Below are 24,225 nucleotides of genomic sequence, written 5' to 3' on the forward strand. Positions count from 1 at the left end.
CAGAGCTTTCAAACAAGGTGAGTTAGCTGAACTCATACGTTAGTAGAACAAACGAAATTTAAAGCCAAAAATACATCAAAGAAATCAAAAGGCGAGGATATCTATGTGGGCATAAGTATCCCCGTTGCGACACTGTTGCGATTTTGACATTTTTATGCAATTAAGTTCTTCTGCAGTTAAATGTTTCGGTCTGTTTTAGAAAAACTGTGAAAAAGATTTCCAGATAATGCATGGTTGGCTTTTTTTTTTTTTTTTTTTAAAGTGAAAAGAACTTTCAACAGTCAGTTTAGCCGACATTTTTGCCAACATCGAGGGTGTTATACGAATGCTAACTGACAGTAAAAATCCTCGAACGAGTACAAGGTCAGACAGACGAAGCAAAGGAGCATAAGGACGAGGAAGCAGAAGTAAGCTGGAAATTCCGTTTGAAGGATTATTTCGAGCGGCAAGATGACACGCTTCTTTTCGACATATTGACGCCACAGACTCAGAACTACAAGAAGGAAGCAAGAAATGTCAAAACGAAGTTTGAGAAACATTACTTTTAAGTGTTTCGATGTTTGTATATTTACTTGTAATCGTAACTTGTAGTTTTAAATATTACTCAGTTTATCTTTCTTTACGATGTCTGCATTTTTTTGCTTCTCAGTATTGCAATTTTTTTTAAATATTTTCCATTGTTGCAGACTTTGACCAAATGAAAACATTGTTGACTAGACCAACGATAGGTCAAATCATGTTGTTGACTACTACGCTGTGTTACAGACTTAAGGTTACAACACTTACAACATGAATACCGACTGCCTCCTAAGTTTGCAACAACGTCATCATGTTGTTATTACTGTTGCATACTTAAGCTATATAAAAATATCTGATAATGATTCTCAAACAATGGACAGCAGATGTGATTAGCGCGAACAGCACGTTGCATTGTTCGGTAGCCAAGAGTGCTAAGCAACCAACTGTTTTAATTCAATGAATGAAATTTTTGCTTTGCGTATTCCACTAACCGATGAGTCTATGAATTTCAAATAGAAACATACGTGGTGGGAATAAATTATTTATGTAAAAAGTAACGTTAATGAAAAATTAATTTTTAACGAAATTAGTATTGTGTACGAGTCATTTCTTGACCTGAATGTCGAAGTAATTTAGGACCAAAAAAAAAAATTAACTAGATCATAATATCCGAAGGCCGAATCAGAGCCTCACTCAGTTTCATTGCGAAGGCACTCCTGAGGGAATCACATCAAGCTTCTTGGGCGAAAAGATTAATTTTGGATTTTGTATGAAAGCTTGCGTGGAACAAGTCATTATTGTAATGCAACATGGGCTCAGTATCAGACAGTGTATAGACTATGGTGATAACCCTAATGTTTGCCCACCATCTAATGCTAACGTTTCAGAGTCCAAAATTATTCTTTGAAAGTTCCAATTTTTTTTTTCGTTTCTTTCTTTTCTCATAAATTGTAAAGATGACATCATCTAATTCATTTTGGACATATATAAGTATTTGGACCCAGGAAGTTGTCAAAAACACATGTTTATCAGGAAAATTATAAATTTTGTCGACCCATCTTTGGTCTCAATAATAGCCAAGATTTTTTTTTTTTTTTTTTGGAAACACTATCAATTCGGGTTAACAAGCAGTGATTAAAGTTGTCCTCTTTAAAATCACTGGTGAGAACTGAGTTGGACGTGCTTTGCTTTTGGCATTCCAGCTCATCCCTGATGATTCACTGATTGAGGTCAGGTCTTTCTGTCTGCTGGCCAATGCCTTGTCGTAACTGTTATCCCCAAATCAGTTTTCAACCTGTTTTATGTATAGAACACTCTTCTGGTGTTACATGCAAGGACCAGTTCCATAGAATGGGTATACTGTAAGTAACATAGAAATGTCCAAAATATCAATGTAGGACATCACCAACTTGTGATTTAAGAGGTTCAATAGTTTGCAATAGCACTCCCGGATGCCTAACCGAAATGGCAGCCGAAGATATCTCTTGAAACGTCCGTTAGTTCCGTATTACGACACATCTTGACTTTTGTTGATGTATACTCGAAACGTTTTCTGGCATTTTTGCAAATTTGTATAAATCGAGTATGATTAACTGCAATAGCAATATTTTTTTAAAACGATCTTTGAGAAAAACACAAAAAAATCATACAGAAGGAATATTAGATTACAAAATCCCTAATCTCCGTCATAGAAAAAGAAGAAGAAAAAAAGCCAGACACTTTCGTTCCCTTGGCTTTTCTGTTCCCCCAGATTCTTAGGCATTTATCAAAAAAAAACTTTTCTTGTAGTTGAATACTAGAGGAATTCATTCAACCTTCTTGAAAGGGTGTAGAAGGAGAAAAGTTGCTCATTCACCTCTATTCGAAAGCTTCCAGTCGCTAGTCATATTTTTAGACGTAGATGAGCATCTTAGTTTTGGTTTTGGTTTGGAAGGATTTACCATTTCCTATTACAGCAATAAAAAAGGGTGTGGAAGCCATACGACTTTTATCATTAATATCGAATAATATTTGCATCCAAATCTGATTATTTACAAGGGCATAGCCAAAGTGTTTCAGTCTGCTCTGCAGTTGACAAACAACCTCTATAATCGTTGAAATTTGTCGAAATAGATACTCTACATATTTTCTTAAGAAAAACTTAAGTTTTTATTTATCTGCATAAATGCCATAATTTTCATCCTCTTTAGGTGAAAATCACTGGAATTTGCCCAATTGTTTCCGTATAGGATGTATAATCTGTTTAATATATTGCTGTGATATCATGAGTTCATTCCGTGGGTCCTACACTACTCCACATCACCAAAGGCCGCTTCACATCTTTATGCTTAATGACAGAAACCGTCCAAATGTTATTCAGATAGTCACTCACTCTTCCTCTACCAGATCTCAACAAACCTCATGAGAATCACGTGTTCAACAATACACTGACATATCATTGGTTGTCTCGGTGATTGTTGTATGTAACCCAACATAAATTCATCTTTCCAGTTTAATACCATTGAAACAACGTCCGATATATCATCATCTTTCTACAATTTCGGTTTCTAATTATATCATAGCGTCAAGCTGATTTTTTTTTTTCAAAATCCGGATTCAATGCGCTGTAAAGAACTCACCTTTCCAGTGAAAAATATATTTCTGTGTAAGCTCCGGACACTGAGGTTCCTGGTAGTACACGATTGTTTGTCTTGTTACTATGGAAATGAAACTGACATTAAAAAAAAAAAAAAAAAACAGGTTAGAAAAAAAAAAAAAGGTTCTAGTTTCCTAGTTCCGGTTTTTCATACTTCTACGAACCCAGGAAACTGTATTCTTAGGGAACTAGGAAACACCGGATGTCAAAATACTTTCGCATCCAGTAGCCATTCACCGAACACTCCTGGACTGTTTATTTCGCTCTTACACTCATTACATGTGCTGGTGTTACTCCATGTATGGAGCAAAAGCGCGCGAACACAAACACGCCCAGAAAAAAAAAAAAAAAAAAAAAAAAAAAAAAAAAAAAAACATTTCCTCAACAGTCCCGGTGCCAAAAAGACGAATTACTACATCAAAAGCACCTTCGCTCTCCACCCTATTCTTCAGCAAGATTTATTATCTCCAGACACCTTTTCGACTGATTAAAACCCCTTTCTTGCAACTTCTAAAACTAGCTAATCAGATGCGGATTACGTGACTAACGTCCCCTTTCTCCCCCCCCCCCCATCCTGGAACTTCTGGGACATGTGCGTGCATTTTCTACTCTCTACTCATAGGGAAAGACAGGGGAATGAACTGGCTTGTTACCGCTAGTTATTGCCCCTTATTCGTTTTTTTTTTTTTTTCGTTGCAACTAAAACAGTAAAATCCATGTAGCGATACAAGAAGGTGTGAGCTTAACCCCTCTCTCTTTCCCTCTGGCCACCTCTTGACGTCACTCTTCTTCAATGCTCACACCACTTCCTGTAAGGCAGAGGCTGTTTCCTGAGTTACTTCCGGTGTACATGATAGCGTCAAAGTACATTTTCTGACTTGGTTATATTACGAATAAAATCATCAACAGAAATTAGTATTAGCACTGTTTACAACAATCCATTTATATTATTTTGCAAATCATGGTCGTCTTTTAACAAGTGCAACTTGGTTTTTATTGTGACGTCTTTTCCATTGTTAAGTGGGAAAGTTTCATATCGTTTGGAATATCGTTGGATGTTTCAACGTTCAGCTTTTAATCGAGACATAAACACTTATTGTTATTGTAATCAACAAATTCTATGATCCCAAAAAATACGAATGACAAAGATGTAATTTCGAAAAAAAAAAGGGGGATAATGTAGATAACAGCGTCGAAAAACATTCGTTTATGAAAGGTGGTGGATAAATATATGCCCTCAGATAGGGGAGCGAACTGGTCATGTGACAGCATTCAAGTTATAGAAAAGAACCCACCGTGGTTTGTGTGTGTGTGTGTGTGTGTTGTTGCTGCTATTTAATCAATCGTAAGATTTATTCAATATTAATGTGGAGGATTTAACGTGAATTTTGATGATCGGATACACCAACGATCATATCCTACTTAAAGTCTTTTTCGGACTTAAATAGGCCTCGCTTATTACCAAGATATACATCATAGGAAATGCTTACGATGACCATTTTAAGTTGTTTAAAATAGCTTAAACAACGTGGTATCTTCAAGAAGAAAAAAGAAAAGATAATTTCCTTCAAAATGCTATTATTATAATTAATTTTAACAATCATTCTTTCAATCCCGATTCCAAAATACTTGAAGCCGATTATCTCTCGCTCTCGTAGTCCACCGTTGCATCCATATGATTACTTCTAAATCGACACACTTGCCGATTTCTTATCCATCTTCGTCAATAGGTGATACATCAAAACATCTCGCGCACTTGGAGGGGGGATTTTTTTTGAGCCGCTACAGATGTCACAGCGCCTCCAGTGACCTCTGTACACATCCAATAATTAAGTTTAAGTAATTTAATTTTTTGTCTACCATCCCCACTCAACAAGCAACACTCACTACCCACTTAGTGTTTCAACGTCCGGACGACGCAAAACGCGTCCCTTTTTTACACCCAGGCCACGAGGTACCCATTACAGGTCAAACAGCTCGCCATTGCTGATGTATTTGTTCTCCCCCCCCCCGCTCCATAGCGAGCTTCTCTCAGTATGCCTTGCCAAAGGCAATTCACCACCTAACTTCTTTCCTCAACCAGTAATTAGGATGCAAGATTGTTCCTTAACAGGGTCTCTAACAGCTCGTGAGTCTGAAGTCTCCGTGATAGCGTGAGATTAGGGCAGGGTGGACGCCAGGGAAAAAAAAAAAAGCGAGAGAGAGAGAGAGAGAGAGATCGGATACTCAGAAAAAATGGGCGTATGTAAACATAAAATGGAGAAAGATAGATAGATAGAGAGAGAGAGAGAGAGAGAAAAAAAAAAAACACGGATAGGCATAGGAGTTATATATGACGAAGTAGTACAAAAGTTAATAGGTGGATGTAAAACGTTAGAAGAGAAAATTAACCATCTTCTCCCCCCCCCCCCTCTTCTTCCTCATCCTCAAGAGATTCATTTTACCCACAATTCATTGCAGACATGCAAATTCAGGAACTTTGTTTGTTTGGTTCATTGCAGGCTTGTTTATCTTGGATTTGAAGCTTTTTTTTTCAAGCTTATTCAAAAATCCCCTTCTTCTCTTCCGCTTATGGGGTTGAATTCCTCAAAGACGAATTTTTGCCATCTCTTTCTGTCTGCTGTCTTTTTATGAAGTTCTATTATGGAGTGTAAGTGGGTGCTTTCTGTAATGTTGTCAATCCATTTCCTTCTTAGTCTTCCTCTGCTGGGCTGTCCTTCAATTCTACCATTTAGTAATATGTTTAGTAGTCTTTCTGTGTTCATTCTTGTTCATTATTTTATTGGGTTCATTATTTAATTAATTTTTTTTTATAATTTTTTTTTTAAAAAAAATCGTTAATTAAATTTGCAAGGGAAAAAACTCCTAACCAACACACAAAGAATTGTCTTTTCTGTTGTGTTTACATACGCCCGTTTTTTCTGAGTATCCGATCTTTCTCTCTCTCTCTCTCTCTCTCTTGCTTTTTTTCTCCCTGGCGTTCACCCTGCCTTAATGTAGTAATATGGTTGATTATTACGATCAAAACAACTATAACAAAATTGACACCGTCGTTTCAAAATAAAAAGCAAATAACGATATGGATTTTAATTAAAATTAAAGTAGAAATTTTGTGTGTGTGTGTGTTTCTCGTTAATCTTCGAACTTTTTTTTATCAGAAAGAAATCCAAAATTAAAAAAATAATAAGAATAACTTAATCCAATCTATATAGGCATCGTAGAATAATTATCCTCTTCCTTATCCAATACAAAACTCTTGAACGATGTCGTTAGTTTTTCCATTGTTGAGTGGTGCATGATTGTTGCCGCCAATATTGTTGAACTCTAACCTGAGCATCATTGTTACCTCAAATTCATTCTAGAACTCCATAATACAAGCTAAGAACAGATAAATGAATATAAATATATATTTAAAAAAGAAAAAAAAAAGAATATGAATAACTTACCAATCGTCGCTTAGGCTTAATAAGGGGCCTGTTCTGACCGTTCATCTTGTGGTACAGCCCACAGGCGTTGCACAGGTAATGACCTGTCCCGTCTCTGCGCCATAACGGCGTGGATGTGGCTCCGCAGTTGACACACTCTCGACCCTCTGTTGGACAGTAAGAAACAGGAATCCATGAGCCAGAACAGTTAGGCAAGCATCCATAACCTTAAAAGTCAAACAGGGGGGATATAAATACCGCGACAGAGGACTTTACTTTGGCACTTTTTTTGGTTAAACTTCATGAGTAAGAAATCATGTATTTAGTATTTACGAAAATAATCAACTTCAGGGATCGTCTGATGCACTAGCAGTAGTTCGTCCCCCCCTACACACGCACACACCTATCCAATGGTAGAGTGAGGACATTTGATGTTTCGAACCAACCTGTTAGTTTTCTTTATCCGAGTACGTCCAGGTAAGTATTCACGCGATGACTGACGACCAGGCGACTCTTTGAATCTTCTCAGACCCCGTATTTAAAAAGGCTCTATAAATGTTGTTATAATTTATTATTATAACGAATACTTTCGTATTTTTATTAGTAATAGAGACATCAAATGACGGGCCCAGGTCCCCGAAATCTTAAAATGTTAATGATTATCATTGTTGACTGTGATAGATAACTTGCTAGGCCATGTAAATTGGGGGGGGGACAACATCCAATAGAGATTTTATTTTATTTATTTATTCGTGTGGGGGTTCTCCCGTTCCTCGACCTCCCCTTAGGACTGGTTGAACCCTCCTAATGAGGAATTAAGTGTGTAATTTTTGACTGTAGCAGCGTGTGTTCACGGGGCCAGTTTTGTCTGTTCTGAGGGACGAAAAACCCGAGTTTCCTGGTGAAAAAAAACCTTCTACCTCCGTATGAGACCGGCTAACTCGCCTTTAATCGAACGAGACCAGATAAAGTTCCTCACGTCACTGACGGGAATCGAACCCAGGTCTTTCCGACCAAAGGGCTTCGTCACACTTCCAAATTATTGTTCTTCTGTTTATCAGCAATTTATTGATCTTCTGTTGTGCAATTTCGTCTATGCTGGTGATATGACCTTGATTTTTGACATTCCCCTACCCTCAGAGCTTCGATAAATTCCACCTCCATCTTCCCAGGCTTATTTTGAGTAAAACGTTGTGTTTCGATGAAATAAAACTAACCATTTCGACTGAAAGTCAGGTAGATGGTTTCATACAAAAGTAGGGTTCTCTCTCCGTCCATAAAACAGACAAAATGGCTTGAGGTCATACACTATCCACAGTCACAATATGTGGTGATACAATGGATATTCAGCCTATGTCTGTACGCAGGGGATTAACTACACCAAAGCTGTGGGATTAGAAATCTTCATCTAGAGCGTTGATCAAGGTAGAATCTAGATTTAGGCACTGAAAGCTGGGGGAGCAAAATATCGAGTGCCTGGCTGAGTATGTGGAATTGGGGAGGGCCATTTTTTAAAAACTTTCTTACTAATCTTATATGTTAGCGAATGGCCACACAGGAAAGATCAGAAACCCCGCATCACCAACTGGCTTCCCTTCCCACAGTCTCTCTATCTTCCCTACGCTAGATTTTACAACTAATCTAAAGCTCATATAAGAACTGGATTCAATAAACACGACACTATGACGGAAAGGGGGGGGAGTAGAAAAAGGCGACGTCTCATGTGATTTTTTAGGTGATCTGACACGACTTCTCCGCTACTGCTTGAAACACAGAGTCACATTTATCCGAATTTTTCCGCCCGTTCATGAAATCCCATCCTTTTTTCTCTCTCTTAAGGCCACGTTTGCCAATCAACGACAGACTCAGAAGCTCCGAAAGGCGATCATGTGATCAAACAACAGCTGTTCCATTCCCCATTTCTCTGACAGCCTCAACTCTTCCCAGACACCAAATACTCAAGTCATGCAAACGGCAACCACTCCCATGGCGGTCGTCACCCGGCAATAAAGGGATTGAGAAAAAGGGGTTAAAACAGCTGGCAGTATGCCAGAGAAGGTCTTAACAAAAGCCATTTAACAGATGACCTTAATGAAGGCCATTTGAAGAGGTAATATGGTGCGCCTTCCTCAAAAGATTTGATAGTTCGATGCGTGTATTCCGTTCTTCCCATAACGCCAAGCAGTCTCCATTTAGAACACGAATGTACTCCATCTCGTGCATTTTATCACTGCGGTAATCCCAGCTCTAGAAGAGGATGGGGGAGGGGAGAGAACTTGTTTGGCAACACCGATGTTTTACTCTGGCCAAAGAAACTACTATGGCTGCTATCGATATTTTAGTATATTAGGCTGGTGGCTGTTATAAAATTAGTACATTTTTATCGTTTTTACTTCACATTATTATTATGCTGTATTCGACATCTCATTGTTAATTATTCTTTCGTGATTTAATGGTTGTCATAGTTACGTAACGAAATGAACTAGCGATGCCATTGATACAATAATAGTGATATTAACAATTTTAAACTATGAGTGACGCAACAATGTCTGATATGTATAAGCGCAAACAGAATAAGTTGATTTCGACTGCGAATACTGGTAAGTTTTTTTTTTTTTTTGATCAATTGCTTGAAATATTCTTATTGTTGTATCTAAGCTCTAAAATTTCCCCTCCTCTCTTCTTAAACTGTTTTATTATTATTATTATTAAATATTTTTTATTGTTATCCTATAGTCGAGCGGTTATAGAACGAAAAGTTCATTAACATACAGTAGAGAGGAAGAAACCAAAGAGAAAGGAAAAACTTTTTGACATTGAATGAGGACCTGTATACGATTGTACTCTTTAGGAAATATAGTAGAGGTACGACTATTTCAAAAGACAGTAATAGATGAAATGAACGAAAAGAAAGAATAATTTGTATATAAAATTGTGTACATAAAATGGATTTTGAAGTTGAACTGTGAAATGTTGAGTGGCTATTGCATAATTATGTTTTTAACTGATTTAGAATAGAGTGAAGGAGCTACTGATGCGAATGTTGATGAAACGACTATCGATTGTTACTGCGTTATCTTTAGTCAGTGAACAAAATAATTAATTAGATAAGCATAGTTAACCTACACTTTAATAATCGGAAAACTACATAGTAAGAGTGCCCAACAGCAGCCAAGCAACAATGAAACCAACAGAAAATGACAACAATGATAATACTTTTTTTTAAAGTATTGTTTGCAGACGAAACAATGTCATTGTTGAGTTCTTTTACGAACAAATATTCATTTTATCAAAAGAATATGTTGAGTCTCGATCGGAGTAAATGCGGAGCCCATTTGGGATCATTTTGGTGGGAGCCCTTAATTAAAGAAAATTAGGTATTCGGGGATATAGGCTATTAACAATATTAAAATTAAAGATTATTCTTTTACAAAAATAAATAAATAATTAATTATAAAGAAATTTTTCTGGATTAGTTTTTCAATCTTCCGAAATGTCATGAAAATTTTAAATACATTGCTTTGGAGCTCAATCGGAGCATTTTGCTTAAAGCCATCTTTGAATATACAGCATAATTCCCATATTGCATTATTTATAATCTCATCAGGAATTATAATACAGAGAATTTTACAGCGTTATTGGTTTATAACAAAAGAAAACTAATCACAGTTAGATACAAAGATCAACCATCACAGAACAGTATACAAGTTATCAATTTCTCAATTTGCTGCAGAGTGACAGCCTATTTCATTTTTTTTTTCTTTCCCGTTTTGCACTCTCAATTCACAACATAATACTGGCAAGAAAATTTGATCAAATACCTGCCATTGCCTTCGATCAGCTGTAGGAACCTCCATTAGGACGAACGTGTCAGTTATTTATAGCAGACAGGGAGTAGCCAGAATCCCATCCATATATATTCTTACCTCTTCAACTTAAACGCTTATAACTATTAAATTCTTTCCGTATCCGAACGTCACTCTGTCTGTCAATTTGTCCGTCAGCGCACCTCGGACTAGTCAAGCGATGCCAACGTCGGAAGCCACTCTCCGAGCGCGGGACCGTATAACAAGGAGGCCGTACCTGCATCTCCGGCTACCAGCTAAAGGTGAGACATTAAAATGGCCCCAGGTATACTAGCCTCTCTCTCTCTCTCTCTCTCTCTCTGGAGTTCGGGAGCATTTCCTCATCAGGCGAACTACTCAGTTTGACGGTGGTCCCTCAGCAGGAGGTGCGACAGGGCACGTAAGGACCACGAAGCCCACCCACCGACGCGGCGATGGTGATAGTTGCTATTTCCGCTTTGTATTATGCATCTCAAGAGAGAAGTTTCTGGCGTCAATGATTCTTCTAAATAGGGCCCAGTTTGCAGAATACGTAGTCACAAAGCGTGGCAAGAAAAGAAAGAAGGGAGGAAAAAAAATCTTTATGTTCGAGTTTAGAATAACTTCTTGCACACCGTAGCGCATTCTTGCAGCTGCTGTGGGTTACAACTAAATTAGTCTCCTGCCCTGGTCATAATTTTTGCGTAAAGTGAGTTTCTTGTTGGTATGTTTTCATCTTTATTTTCTCTCTCTCTCTCTTTCTCTCTCTCTCTCTTTCTGCCAGCTCCAAGTGCAATAATACTGAACAGTGCACAAAGAAAATACTCATTATTTGCAACAATGTATTGTAAATAAAAAAAGAGAAAAACTTGTCAAAAAGGCAATGTCTAAACAACGTATCATGCAAAGGAACATTTTTGATGTCTAGACGCAATCTTTAAATAAAATATTATATGTAAAAAATAATAATAATAAAACAAAAACATTTCAATTACTAAATTGAGTTTTGTATTAAAGTTCATTTTACTATTATCGGGGAGGTAAGGTTTAAACATATTATTATAGGGGGAAAAAAGATTGCATGATTGTAGAGAGGCGAATATTTGTTTATTATATTTTATAACAAATTTATTATTTTCAGGAGGTGATGTTTAATTTTGTTGTGGTCCGCATAATAGGAACAATTCCGTGTTTGTCATTTATCAGAGGATACCAGATGGTTGCACGTACCTCTGCCCCTAATGTCTACAAATGTTTGTGTGTGTGTGGGGGGGGGATCTCATTGCTGTTTTTTTTTTGTTGTTGTTGTTGTTGTTATGCAGGTACACCTGAGTTTTGTTAGAAGAAGACTACCGTCTCCCTATGAGACTGGCTAATTTGCTTCGAAGAACAAAAATTCTGGAGTTCCGATCAATGGAGATCGGCAATCCTAATCGAAGAATTATAGAAAATGTTTTTTTTTTTTTTGTAACAAGAGAAAATCTAAACAATTTGAATCTTCGTAGAAAGAAAAACCTTTACACTATCAAGAGGTAACATGTGAGACAATCTAAACAACGTAATAATGGAGGAACATTACATTGTTGTCATTAGACCTAACAATGTATTATAGACGGGAGAAACATTGCATTGTCGTCGAGAGGAAGATCTAAACAATGCTTTATAGATGGAAGGAATATTTCATTGTTGTCAAAAGACAACAATGGATATCACCACCTCGATCTGTTCTATTTTATCAATGGACAAAGACTTCAAAATATTATTGATCCCGAAATGTAACAGACAGACTCCATTGTTACTAGTACAGTACATTTATTAATTTATCCATTTGTTTTGAGCTTTCACTTAGACCAACATCGTACCATGCAGGGTTTCGAAACCAGATCCAAATGGAATTGGTTGATTGGTTAATCTCTCTGTAAAGTGAATGTGTTCTTATGGTCTGTTTGGCTGTTATGTGGGATGAATAACTCGAGGTTTCGGGAGGAAAAAATATTCCACCTCCGCATGAGACTGGCTAACTCAACTCAATTGAAAAGTCCTAATAAAGGCTCCTCGCGTCCTGGGCGGAATTCGAACCGTTTCGTTATACTTATAAAGATCATGACATGTGTCAGCAGCATTTGTACATTGTAAGAGTTACCCAATGGAGGCTAAAGATTCTAACAGCTCCGCAGTTGCGATCTTCTATCATATTTTATGAACGTGTGGAACGAACTATCGTAGCATTTCCTGGGATGATGAAGATACTTCCTGTTTAATGATGTCCGGGTGTACACACGTGATTTCCTTCTAGTTTAACAGCGACTGTAACAGGATTTCATCTTCATTCTTTCTTTTTTGCAGTTTTGGCCATGAATAAAACACCTTACTGACGTGTTGCTTTTATGCAAACCAGAAAGCTTCTTAAGCGTTTAACATTCCATGCATGCTTTTTCTTCAAACGACCATCTTCTAACTTTTCTTTTCTTTTCTTTTTTATTCCCCCCCCCCCTCCCGTCCACCCCCGGTCTTTTCTTGTGTTACAAGCCTTAACAATCTTTTAAACTGGCTCGACTTTTCCCCTTCCCAAATGACCCTAGTCGGGAGGTAGGCAGTTATTTCAAGAATGTGGAGGAACGGCTTGGTTGCTGTCGTAGTTCCTTTTAACGGTAACACAGGATGATGGCTCCGAACATGCTCGGCACAAAAACGTAGAATACCTTCGGACCACAAAAATTCGAAAATATTTTGTTCAAAACGCTTCCCCCAACATTCTGTGATTGTTCTGTTTTAAGAGTGATCTACCAAGCGAAATATTTCTACGTGAATTATGTATATTTATTATTATTATTAATATCATCATCATCATCATCATTTGAGAGTTCAAAGTGTGTTTTTGTCCACATCTGACGTCGAACAGATGTCCCGAAAGATCTGTTGAATCACTGGGATAACGGCTTGACAAAGATGTATGCAAAAGGTAGATTGTGATAATGTACGAAAATTGAAAACGTGTCTAGTCGTGATTGAAATGCAATCTAGACGTGTGATAAATGTTTGTTAGGAAGAATGGGGAAAGAAGAAGAATTTGCAAGTATTGTGGATAACACCTGCTCAGACTTTTCCTGCAGCTGGATCCGATATCAAAATTATTTGTTGAGTTTTAAATTTTTATCCCCTTTAATTAAAATAATTATTCTTGAAGTGTGTCAAACAGGGTGTTAAGTAAATTCTACTTAGGGGATTATTTATTATCTGTACGTGTGTGTGGTCTGTAATAATTTGAGTTCTTCCTCCACGGGCTAGTCTTTTGACGTGTGAAAGAAATGGCGAAATACTAACGTGTTGCAAAATCACATATCCGGGGAGATTTAAAGGAACCCCAGGAAATGGATTTCAGACTGGTATTTACATAGGAAATGACATCATCACAAAGCAGCAAAATAGAAAAGCGAGATGAGAAAAGGTGACGCTAACAAACAGATCGAAGAGATTCCGGATGAACTGAAAGAGTTAATGTTGACTGCGAAATGGCCTATTCAATCAGGATTAAGTCCCCCGAATAGAGAGACGTCTCTCATTAATTGTATTCACTGTCTTATCAATATGATCTGTCTACTTATTTCAAAATAATCGGATCATCAATCTACGCAAAGCAAATTGGAGTTTTCTCAAAGTGAATTAAAAACGGTTTAAGAAGATGGAGGATCGATTCAGCTACGAAGAAATGATCTGAGACTAAGAAAAGTGTAAGACTATCGAAGGCGTCAGACGGTAATGAAGATTGGAAGAGGATGAGGAATCATCGCATGCAGATGCATACAGTTCGTCTCATATATCGGCCATTTAGTGGGAATCTTCAATGCGGTTCAATAGCATGCGGGTTCATATCACAAAGTGAGACTTGCAGACGACTGGCTTAAGTGCGATGTTACGCAATGCCCTTCCATCATAAAATACTTCATATCTATGGATTCCGGCAAAACAAACAAACCTGTCAAATAACACACACACGGAGAAGACGTGGAACTTCTCAAACTTCTCAAATTCTAACTGGTTTGCATGTACAGACCATTAGAAATAACGTAAATAATTGCCTTTATAAATTTACTTCAATTCAAAATTTATGACCGAGGAGTTAATGCAAGGATACGCTTAGGACCTTTTATCTTCGGAATAACAAGGACTAAATGAACTGGCGACTCAATAAACGAGGTATGAGAATTAGCTGAAGGAACATTCAAGGACTATTATATTCTCAAATGTCGGAAAGGAGATTCGCAGTAAAAATGTACGATATCGGACATCATGTTTCCTATTCTATCCTGGTTTACGATCACGCGTAGACCTACACATTTTACCGTGTTGGCATTCGGAACCGAAATCCTACAGAGTGGGTTGGTTACGCCTTATTCCTGGAAGTGTCTTATATCTGTAGAAGAGTGTGTTTAAGGGGCCAGTTTGCCGATTCTGGGGGATGGAAAAAAACCCTACCTTCGTATGAGACTGGCTAACTCACCTTTAGTCGAAAGAGACCAGATAAAGGTACCGCACGTCATGGACGGGAATCAAACCCAGGTCTTTCCGACCAAAGGGCTTCGTCTACACTGACTGAGCTACGGAGGCTCTACATCATGTTTATAGAGAAATGAATAACAAGAGTTAATAACAGTTCTTAAATTCCCCAATGCAGGCTTGGTTGGAGGAGGGGAGAGCGCTCGAGTTTTAAAATCAACGGGCTGCGAGGTTCGAATACCACTTTGACACGCATGTTTGTGAATATTTTTCATCTTTTACCGATACGACCATCCCCCTGCTTAGTGACGGTCCGAAGTGGCGTGAAAAAAGTTCCATGTTTGGTCTCTAGAGCATGGGTTTCAAGAATACATAGCCTTTAACACATTTACTGTGTATTTTAGGTTTACAACCTTTAGTACACGGGAATCACATAATATACGTTATGCAAAACACAATTATTTGTTTCGAAACTGAACTAGAAAGGTGAATAATGGACTTCTTTGAAGTAACTTTGTTTTTAAATGAATCTCAAGGCAATGCTACCTCCTCTGGTGATTAAAATAATTTAATTCAGAACATTGCTTATTGACTTCTTTACTTTGAGAGCTTACAAAAATCGAAGGTTTTTTTCTTAAAAAAAAATGTTCAACAGTATTTTTTCGAGGTCAATTTTCGAGCCATGATTGTCTTTAAAAGTTTATTGCATTATTCCTGTATTGTAATTAACAACTAAAAAAATTAGGAAAAGATTTTAAACAGATTCGTTTTAATGTCTTATTATGAAATGTGAATTCAAAAAACAACGATTCCGAACACCAAAGCAGAACTATGGCTTGCCGAATAAGCGATAGTGCGTTCTCCCTTTGCAGATGTTTAAGTGCTTTTATATGCACACATCGGTTTGATTTAGGTTGTTTGTAAATAATATAAAAAATATATATATTTTTATCTTATGCATAATTTGTGAGGGCTGTATGACGTAGTTAACAGAAGTAGCGTTATTGTTACGTCACTCTGAGAAATGAACTTAACAAAAGAATGTTTGTTGACAATGAACTGGATTATTCCCAAAAATGAATGATGTGTCCCATCTCGAGCGGAGAATGTGGTGCAACTAAAACTCAGACATGATCAGAAAAAATATCTTTAGCTGATCATAGATAACGTGACTCCTTAATGTGATTTATAATTATTTGATCCCCCCCCCCAAAAAAAAACACTCGCGATCATCCCCCCAGGTTCCAAAGGGGATTAATTTAAAATAAAATTAAAGAATTTTAATAGCAAAACCAACATAAATCAAACAAACACTAAATTAAATAAAATCACAAACATAAAAACTATTTCGGTGAGGTCTTAATGGGACCATTTTAATATTTTAAATAATCATAAAGAAGTTTGTTATCTCTCTCTCCCATCCCTAGGGAAAAATCGGAACCTCCTATTTGAGTACCTCTACACTAATGAAACGCATTAACATCACCAATACCGCTTTGACAGAGAAAGCGCGCTTAGACCGCCTCCTGTAAATTATACAAACACATTATTGATCATTTCGGTTTAGAATGTCTTTAAGAAAACGAAGAATTCTGACTGAATTCAAACCATCCTAATTTAGAAAATGAAACTAAGCATCTATTTCAGGAATAAACAGCCTTTACATGCACGTGCGTTTTGTAATTTCCCCCCACCCCCATCTCATTTCCTTCCTGATTATGACTATATGCAGACGATACAGTTTTAAGTGACAAGGGGTAAATCCAAATAAAAAATAATAAAAAGCAATTAACTTAAGTCACGTGATTTAAAGTGCAGTAGATTACATGCAACTTGTGATATTTATTTGTAGATGCCATTAAATAGGAATTCAAATAAACTTGTTTTTATAATTGTATATTTTATGATTTTTTTAAAAAAAAATTTGTATAAAGCATCATTATATTTTCTAATTGTATTAAATTTTAAATTTTAAATTGAAAAATGCATCGATAAATGAAATGATTTGTTCATATCCACGAACTATTTTAAAGGTTCTTGCGGGCCATATCATATGTGGCCCGAGATGTCGATACAGACTTATAAATCTCTAGTATTTTGAACTAAAACTACGGATAATAGCTCGTTCATTCGGAGTATTTTATAATAAATATATTCCTTAAAATAAGAACGATCATGTCTTGGGTTTAGCATAAATACGCGAAAAAAAGTATGTAGTGTTATGGAACATACTTGCCAGTGCAGCAGTTCTGGTCTCATAATTGACCAATCACAAATGATATTTAAATAAATTACTTTTTAATCGATACGAAATGGTTCAAATAACCAATAAAAGTTTGCATATGATTATAATATTTAATATCCTCAGTTTTTTTTTACGTTTAAGAAACTTGCTTAACTGGGTTTAAATGAAGGACAATGTGTTATTGCTAAGTGAAACGAATTTTACTTTTGAAAAAAATGACCAGATTCGTTTCAATTGGCAATATCAAAAGATAAACAATATAATTATAAAACCATAATTATAAAATTATGGTTTTATAATTATGGTTTATAATAATATAATTATAAACATTATAAAATCATAATGAAAAAATAACTTTGGTAAAAAAAACACAGAACAACTAATTCAATCACTAGAAAATGCAAATGATTGTTTAGCGATACTAATTTTAAGGAATACTAAATTATTGTTCACGTTCGGTTTTAATCTATTGTTTATAGAGTGATGATACATGCTTTGAGTTAATCTGTAGTTGACGATCAACTTGTTAGCTGAGCATAGCTCTTCAAGTTCTGTGTTAGCGTATTCTAATTCTTCAAGTTTTGTTAGCTTAGTCTAATTGTTCACAATTAGTTATTATCCACTATAATTGCTAGCTTAGAATAATTATTCGCAATCTATTGTTAGTTCAGCGTAATTGTTCTATCAGACCAACAATTGATTCTTGGTCTGGTATAGAGTAGCTCATGAACTACTATTATTGTGATGTATATTCAATGCTTCTCTATTACATCGTTAATTTTAATTACTGTACTTTTAATTTCGAATGACATAGTGTTATTCTAGTGTCAAGTTGCGTAATGAATATTAGTTTTTTTTTTTTTTTTGCATGTTTGATGTTTAGAATGTTCAAAACTGAGAGAAGTTCCTAATAAGAAAGAAATTAGATGCAAAATCAGGATTGGTTACATAATTTAAAGACGTACTTCGTGTTCATGTTTAGGCATACTTTCATAACAATAAGTATCTCGATTATCTATCAATAAGAGTTATCATAGTAACCGTTTTTTCCACGTCATTTTCTAGTGATTACATTGTTGGTATTTTTAAACAGACACACTCGCGCGCGCACACACACACACACACAAAAGCAATGTGAAAGAGGTGCTTAGAAACCGAAGAATACATTAGTAATGTTAGTATAACAGATCAATGAACTCACACTACACAAATAACACGACGACCAGTCTCAATCTCGACAACATACCGGTCACATGCAATCAAGGTGGCCGCATGGGACAGATATTCGCAAGACGGACACTGGAAGTCAACATAAATTTCAAACAGCAAATTTTAACAATAGAATGAAACAGAGGGTAGGAGGGAGGTATTAGGGGTAGTCAGAGGGGATGGGGAGAGACAAAGGAAGGAATCGCACGGTAAGTGGTGGCGTTTTCCCCTTTTTTGCGTTGGGGAAATAGCCGTCTTACCAGCGCTGGACCGGCCCTTGCTTCTTGGCTTCGAGGTAGCGGATGCCGAGCTCTGAGTCTTTGCACTTAGCAGCGAACTAGCGGCATGGTAAGAGTAAGAGGCCCCCGACAGGTCAGCCGACGGTGGTGGAGCGGCCGTAGGAGGTCCAGAGACATAAGGGGAGTAGGTGGACATAGGATGGGGAGTGTGGTGATGGTGGTGATGATGGTGATGGTGGACGGGACTCAGGGAGGAGGAGAAGGTACCTTCTCGTGGCTTGCTACTGGAACAGTTTGTTAGTGCCGAGCCGAGGGTTGTTAACATGCTGGGAGTCGGTCCCTTGTCGTCCCCGGTTGAAACCAGACTGGATCCAACGCCGTAGTCGGCGCCGCTACTGGAGCTGGCGCCAGTGACGGTGTCCGGGGTCGCATCCTTGGGAGGCGTGGGAGGAAAGCTGAACAGATGGGGACTAGAGTGAGGAGGCAGGGTGCTGGCTATGGAACTGGGTGCCGGGTGAGGTGGCGGATGGACCCCTAAAGGTCCTCCTGGAGGGCTAGGATGGTGGGGAGGTTTGCTGGAGAAAGGAGAGCACCAAGCGGACCCATGGGCGGGGTGGGGCACCATTGGTTTGGTGTCCGAGATCCAAGGGTGAAGAGGCGTGTGGAAGTGAGGACGACACATCTGACTGCTTGACATCCGTGCTGCAAAATAATAAAAAAAGAAAAAAGAAAAGATTAGTTATTACAATCACACAATATTAGACTGATAAAGTACAATTTATTTATATTAACATTTCAATGAGTGAGAGAGAGAGAGAGAGAGAGAGAGAGAGAGAGAGAGAGAGAGAGAGAGATATGAGTCATAGAAACAGGCTATTATGTCTATCAGTGCACTATCCGCAACAACTCAAAGAGGACAAATCTCCAGTCTGGACCGAGAGGAAAGTCCACTTCATTTCATCACTAGAAATAAAATCAGGTTTTGTCTATAAGCCGTGAGGCTTTCTGTGCGAAAAGCAGTTTTAGAAAGTGTTGTTAGACAAGCAATTCAGCTTTTGATGGCGACATTATAAGAAAGAAAGGGAATTCTTTCTGTGAAACAGATTTGTTCTCAAAAACATAACTGAATGAAAATCTTATAAACATGTTGTTTTTCATTTGTTAGCGCGAGCATTTGTTAGACTGATGTGATTTAGTTAATGATGTAAACATCGATCTCATTTTTCATCTATTCTTTCTTAATCTTTGGTCTCTTCCTTTTTCTCTTTCGTGGCCTTGTCGAAGTAAGTTTAACGATCAATCTTAGATGGAGATGGCAATCCTTGAATCAACATCAACGAAATCACCGTTCTCGTAAAAGAGACGTACATCCTTCTCGGCATTAATTCTCTCCCTCTTTCGTCCCTATATATTCTCATCCTTTCTCTTCTTCATCTTATTTATGTTATTTATTTCTTCCCCCTTCTTTTTCTTTGTATCAAGTCTTTCTTTTTCTCTCTTTCGTCTAATTCCTCTCCCTCTTTTTGTCGTTATCTTTTTCGTGTCTTTATCACGTCATTTCTCTCTCTCTCTCTCACTTTCTCTGTCTCTCTATTCAGTCCTTGAAGAACCCAATTTAGAAATAATTCATACGCCAGTTATTATGATACCGATAAAAATACTTTAAATATAAATAACTCAAACATCAAAATTGAGGAATTAAGTTCAGTATTGAGATGTTGATCTGCCTTCGCTCCTCTTTGTGCTAACAACTTATTTGCATACACTATAATCAAACAGTGTTTATAAAATCGAACAGCATTACAATAAGATTAAGCAGCGAATCCAATGGTTCAATTATTCCAACATCTACTTTTTGATTGAAACAGTATTAAAGCCATCTCCAGGTTAAGTCAGATTATAAATCGGAGACAGCTTTCACGAAAGACGTAATGTTCGTACTCAATCTTACAGTGAGTTTGAAAAGTATCCAACCAACGAATGAGTAGATCGATTGTTTCTCAAACGTGTGAATGTATTTCGGTACCTTCAGAGGATACTAAAGTCTTACATGCCTGTCTTGAGTGATAACAAACTGGGAAAATGTCAAGCCAGTGTTTTTCACTAATTAGACCGTCACTTTCAAGTACAATACTCAAAGCTTCTACTGCTGATATATGCTGTTAAGACTTAGTAATTACGAAGCCTTCTGATTAGAGAAGATGGAGATAAGGAGATGCTATCGATGATGAACGGTGAGATGCTGTAAGAGAGATTTCAGAGTCTTGTCGCTACCGATAATGCTTCTAGTATTGCCACAGCTTTATGCCGAAAGAGAAACGAGAGAAAAAAATACTATAAATAAACTAACGATAAACGAAGATGAAAAACTGTCGGAGAGATTGATAGAGGGAATAGAATATTATCCAACAGACCTGGATATAGTTTATGTTAGCCGACAAAAGACACTTGTTTGTAAACTCATCGATGCTCTCATAATAGGCTGGTTTTGAAGTATTTTTTTTCATTTTTACGCATGCATCAAAGTATACCATAGTCTCGCCGGAGATACTATCCTATTGCTTCCAATTAAAAACGCTTCATTTCTGGAAGATATGCGCTTATTTCAAATCGCCTCTTCAGCTACAGATCTGCTGTTGCTTAATCAAATTGTCTGTTCATCTTCAGTTCTACTATTGAGTAATCAAATCGTCATAAAATATTGTTTAGCACCTCTGCTGACTGGGAATACACTAGACTACATTGTTTCGTGAACACAATCCTTCTGATTGTTTAACATCCTTTGAATCTCCGACATATCAGATTCATTCTCACTATCTGCATTTGCTACTAGTTTCTGTTAACATAAGAGACAGAGGTATATTAATAATGAAGTGGTCATGTGTGACGTCACAATGAAGATGCCGACTCAACAGTTAGCAAATTCAGACCTGCATTGTTATAAATGACAGTGTGTGTGTGTGTGCTTTCTGCTAATGAGTGCGTTATGAGGGAATGTTAGTCATTCTGTCGCAGTTTAAACAATCGTAGACGAAGACTTGAAAATGCACCACTTATGATTTATATTGCAACATCAGAATAGATGCTCTATTCCACCATTTTAAAGGTATCCCAACAAATTCAAGGATGATTACGTATTCTAGTTTTGATTTGCTTATTAAGTTAAAGTTGTGTGTTCTTGTACATAATTTCCCACAACTGAACGAAACGGATCATCAATTTAGATGCTATAGATGACTCTGAAGCTACGCAATCCCTAGTTCCATCACGCACATCTCTTAACAGAGCGCGACCACCTTGTTAGATAATAATAATAATAATAATAATAATAATAATAAAAAATAGCGATGCGATGTCTGCAGATATACCGGTGTCGGTAGACTAGTTTGATGGTGGGTAGTTAGGGAGGTGATCACAACTGGAAAGGATCAATGTTGCATGTTCTCCGACCACCCCTGGAGAGTTCGTCTTCTCAGTGCGATGCCCACGGACAGGAAGAAAAGCGCCGAACAAGATGCTATCTAAATTTTAATTACTAAATACCAACTTCAGCTATAACAAGGCCTATTTAGTTAGCAGGAATTGACAGCCCACCTGCTAAAACTGTCTCGTGACAATCTATATTTTTGATGAAGTAGGGATTACAGACGTCATTACGGTGTTCGGCTATTGTTGGTTGGTGTCATCAAGCTTAACACTGATATGCTTGACTGATATGTTTCTATTTCCTGTCTTTTCTCTTCACCTAGTTCCTGTCTGGTGCGTGTCGTCTAATTAGACAGGAAAAGAACTCAGTATGGCTGATCTTCCAGTGTCATCCTCAATTAAAGAATGGGGTGGGGATCGAACCTCCAATCCAACCAGGTTTAAACATGGGTTTTCCTACTTCTGGCAAGACATGAATTTACGCGCCAATAAGCCTTTCGTATCAAAAAGTCGTAGAACACGCTTTGTTTCTATTGGATACGCGCAGGTAGCAGTTTTGTTGGCATGACAAGACATTGTTGCATGTGATTGCAACAATTGAAAAAAAATAATAAAAATAAATTATAGCTTACGAACGAAGTTAACTTTGCCTTAATCGAATAGCACAATTTTAAGTTTTCCCCGGCAGAGGGAGTCGTCCGGTTATAAAATATTATCTATTTTAAAACCTGACACTTGCTAACATGTCTATTAATTTTCTCACGTGTCTATTCCAATTATGGAAAATTACTGAAATAATCCAGGAAGAGCGCGTCTTTACATTAATGAAAAGGAACCAAATTCTTTCTTACTGACGTCCGATAATATGGATCCAGTTTCCAATAAACTCAATACGAAAGAATCTTTGCCAATGCGCTGATTTCATTTATGAGGGTGGGAAAAAAGTACGAAGAGAAGATAATGTTTTTTTTTTTTTACTTTGATAATATTCGCTATTGTTGAAGCGTCCTGTGGGTTGATATTCAAGAGACACAAAATGCCAATAAAGCTAGCAATATTGGCCCACAAGTTTGCTTTTCGAGAACGTCATATCAATTTATTTAAAAACAACTGTTTTAGATGCATTTCAAAATAGTCTATCAGGACCACTTTGCCTGTCCATATGTACATATATATTGCTAGTAGCTGAATAAAACCTATAATAAATTTTGTATATTCATATTAATTTTGGTTAAATAAGAAAAATTTTGATATTTAAGCAGTGCAAAGATAAAATTAAAAGTTGACGTAATACACCAAACTGGAAAAATAATAAATAATGCGGTGATTGATTCATTCAATCCAATACTCTTGGAGGGTAATGGATGGCAATGCTGTAGCCAATGAAGTTCTAACTGAGGCTCGGCTATTGCTGTTGCCCTCCTGCCATGATCAGAGCTTTAATTGCTCAATAACACCTTATCCCTACACTGTCCTCTACAGATAACGGGGAATATGAAAAGCATTCTTGCTTCGCCCCTTTAAGCCAGTCCTTATAAGGACTATAAGGTTACCGCGAAATGCGGTGATTTTTTCCCTTGGAGGGTAATGGATGGCAATGCTGTACCAATGAAGTTTCACTGAGGTTCGGCTGTTGCTGTTACCCCCTTGGGCACTGAGATTCGAGCGTTTTGAGTTCGTTCTCTTAAGGTTTTTGCCTTAAGGGAGCAATTTGAGTCTCCGGGGAAAGTGTTCTCCGGCACGGACCGCTGAGGGGCTTTGTTGGTGAATGCTTTTCTTCGGAATATGAGCGGTTCTGCTCGGTGGTGGGTGGAAGGCCATCACTGAGTGGGGCCAACGCTGAGATGGACGGTCTTTCGCCCACGATTGAGTGGCCTAGTGATCGTCCGAATATTTAGAGACGGCTTTACCTTTAAAGATGGCAATGCTGTACCAATAAAGTTTAATTGGGGTTCGGCTGTTGCTGTTACCCCTTGGGGCGCTGAGATTCGAGAGTTATGAGTACGCTCTCTTAAGGGAGCAATTTGAGTCTCCGGGGTAGGTGTTCTCCTGCACGGCCCACTGAGGGGCTTTGTTGGTGAATGCTTTTCATCGGAATTTGAGCGGTTCTGCTCGGTGGTGGCGTGTTGGTGGAAGGCCATCGCTGAGATGGACGGTCTTTCGCCCACGATTGAGTGGCCTAGGGATCGTCCGAATTTTTAGAGAC

At 37.5% G+C, this 24,225-nt stretch overlaps 1 protein-coding gene across 6 annotated transcripts in view; it reads right to left on the minus strand.

Annotated features, from left to right (window-relative positions):
- Positions 1-24,225, minus strand: part of LOC150108299 (endothelial transcription factor GATA-2-like) — a 91,717-nt gene that overhangs the window by 38,132 nt on the left and 29,360 nt on the right. For 2 of the 6 annotated variants that reach the window (XM_090390683.1, XM_090390681.1), the window contains 2 exons: positions 18,615-19,295; positions 6,601-6,746 (listed from right to left, as the gene is read on the minus strand). In XM_090390683.1, the coding sequence (XP_090246809.1) occupies positions 6,601-6,746; positions 18,615-19,295 (827 nt within the window). Of the gene's footprint in view, positions 1-6,600; positions 6,807-18,614; positions 19,296-24,225 lie in introns of all 6 variants that reach the window. The other 4 variants (XM_090390682.1, XM_090390679.1, XM_090390685.1 and 1 more) reach the window with 3 other exon arrangements.

The sequence above is a fragment of the Typopeltis vanoorti genome, chromosome 3 (assembly GCF_054136105.1).
Source record: "Typopeltis vanoorti isolate ZY-2024b chromosome 3, IOZ_Tvanoo_1.0, whole genome shotgun sequence".
NCBI classification, from domain to species: Eukaryota; Metazoa; Arthropoda; class Arachnida; order Uropygi; family Thelyphonidae; genus Typopeltis; species Typopeltis vanoorti.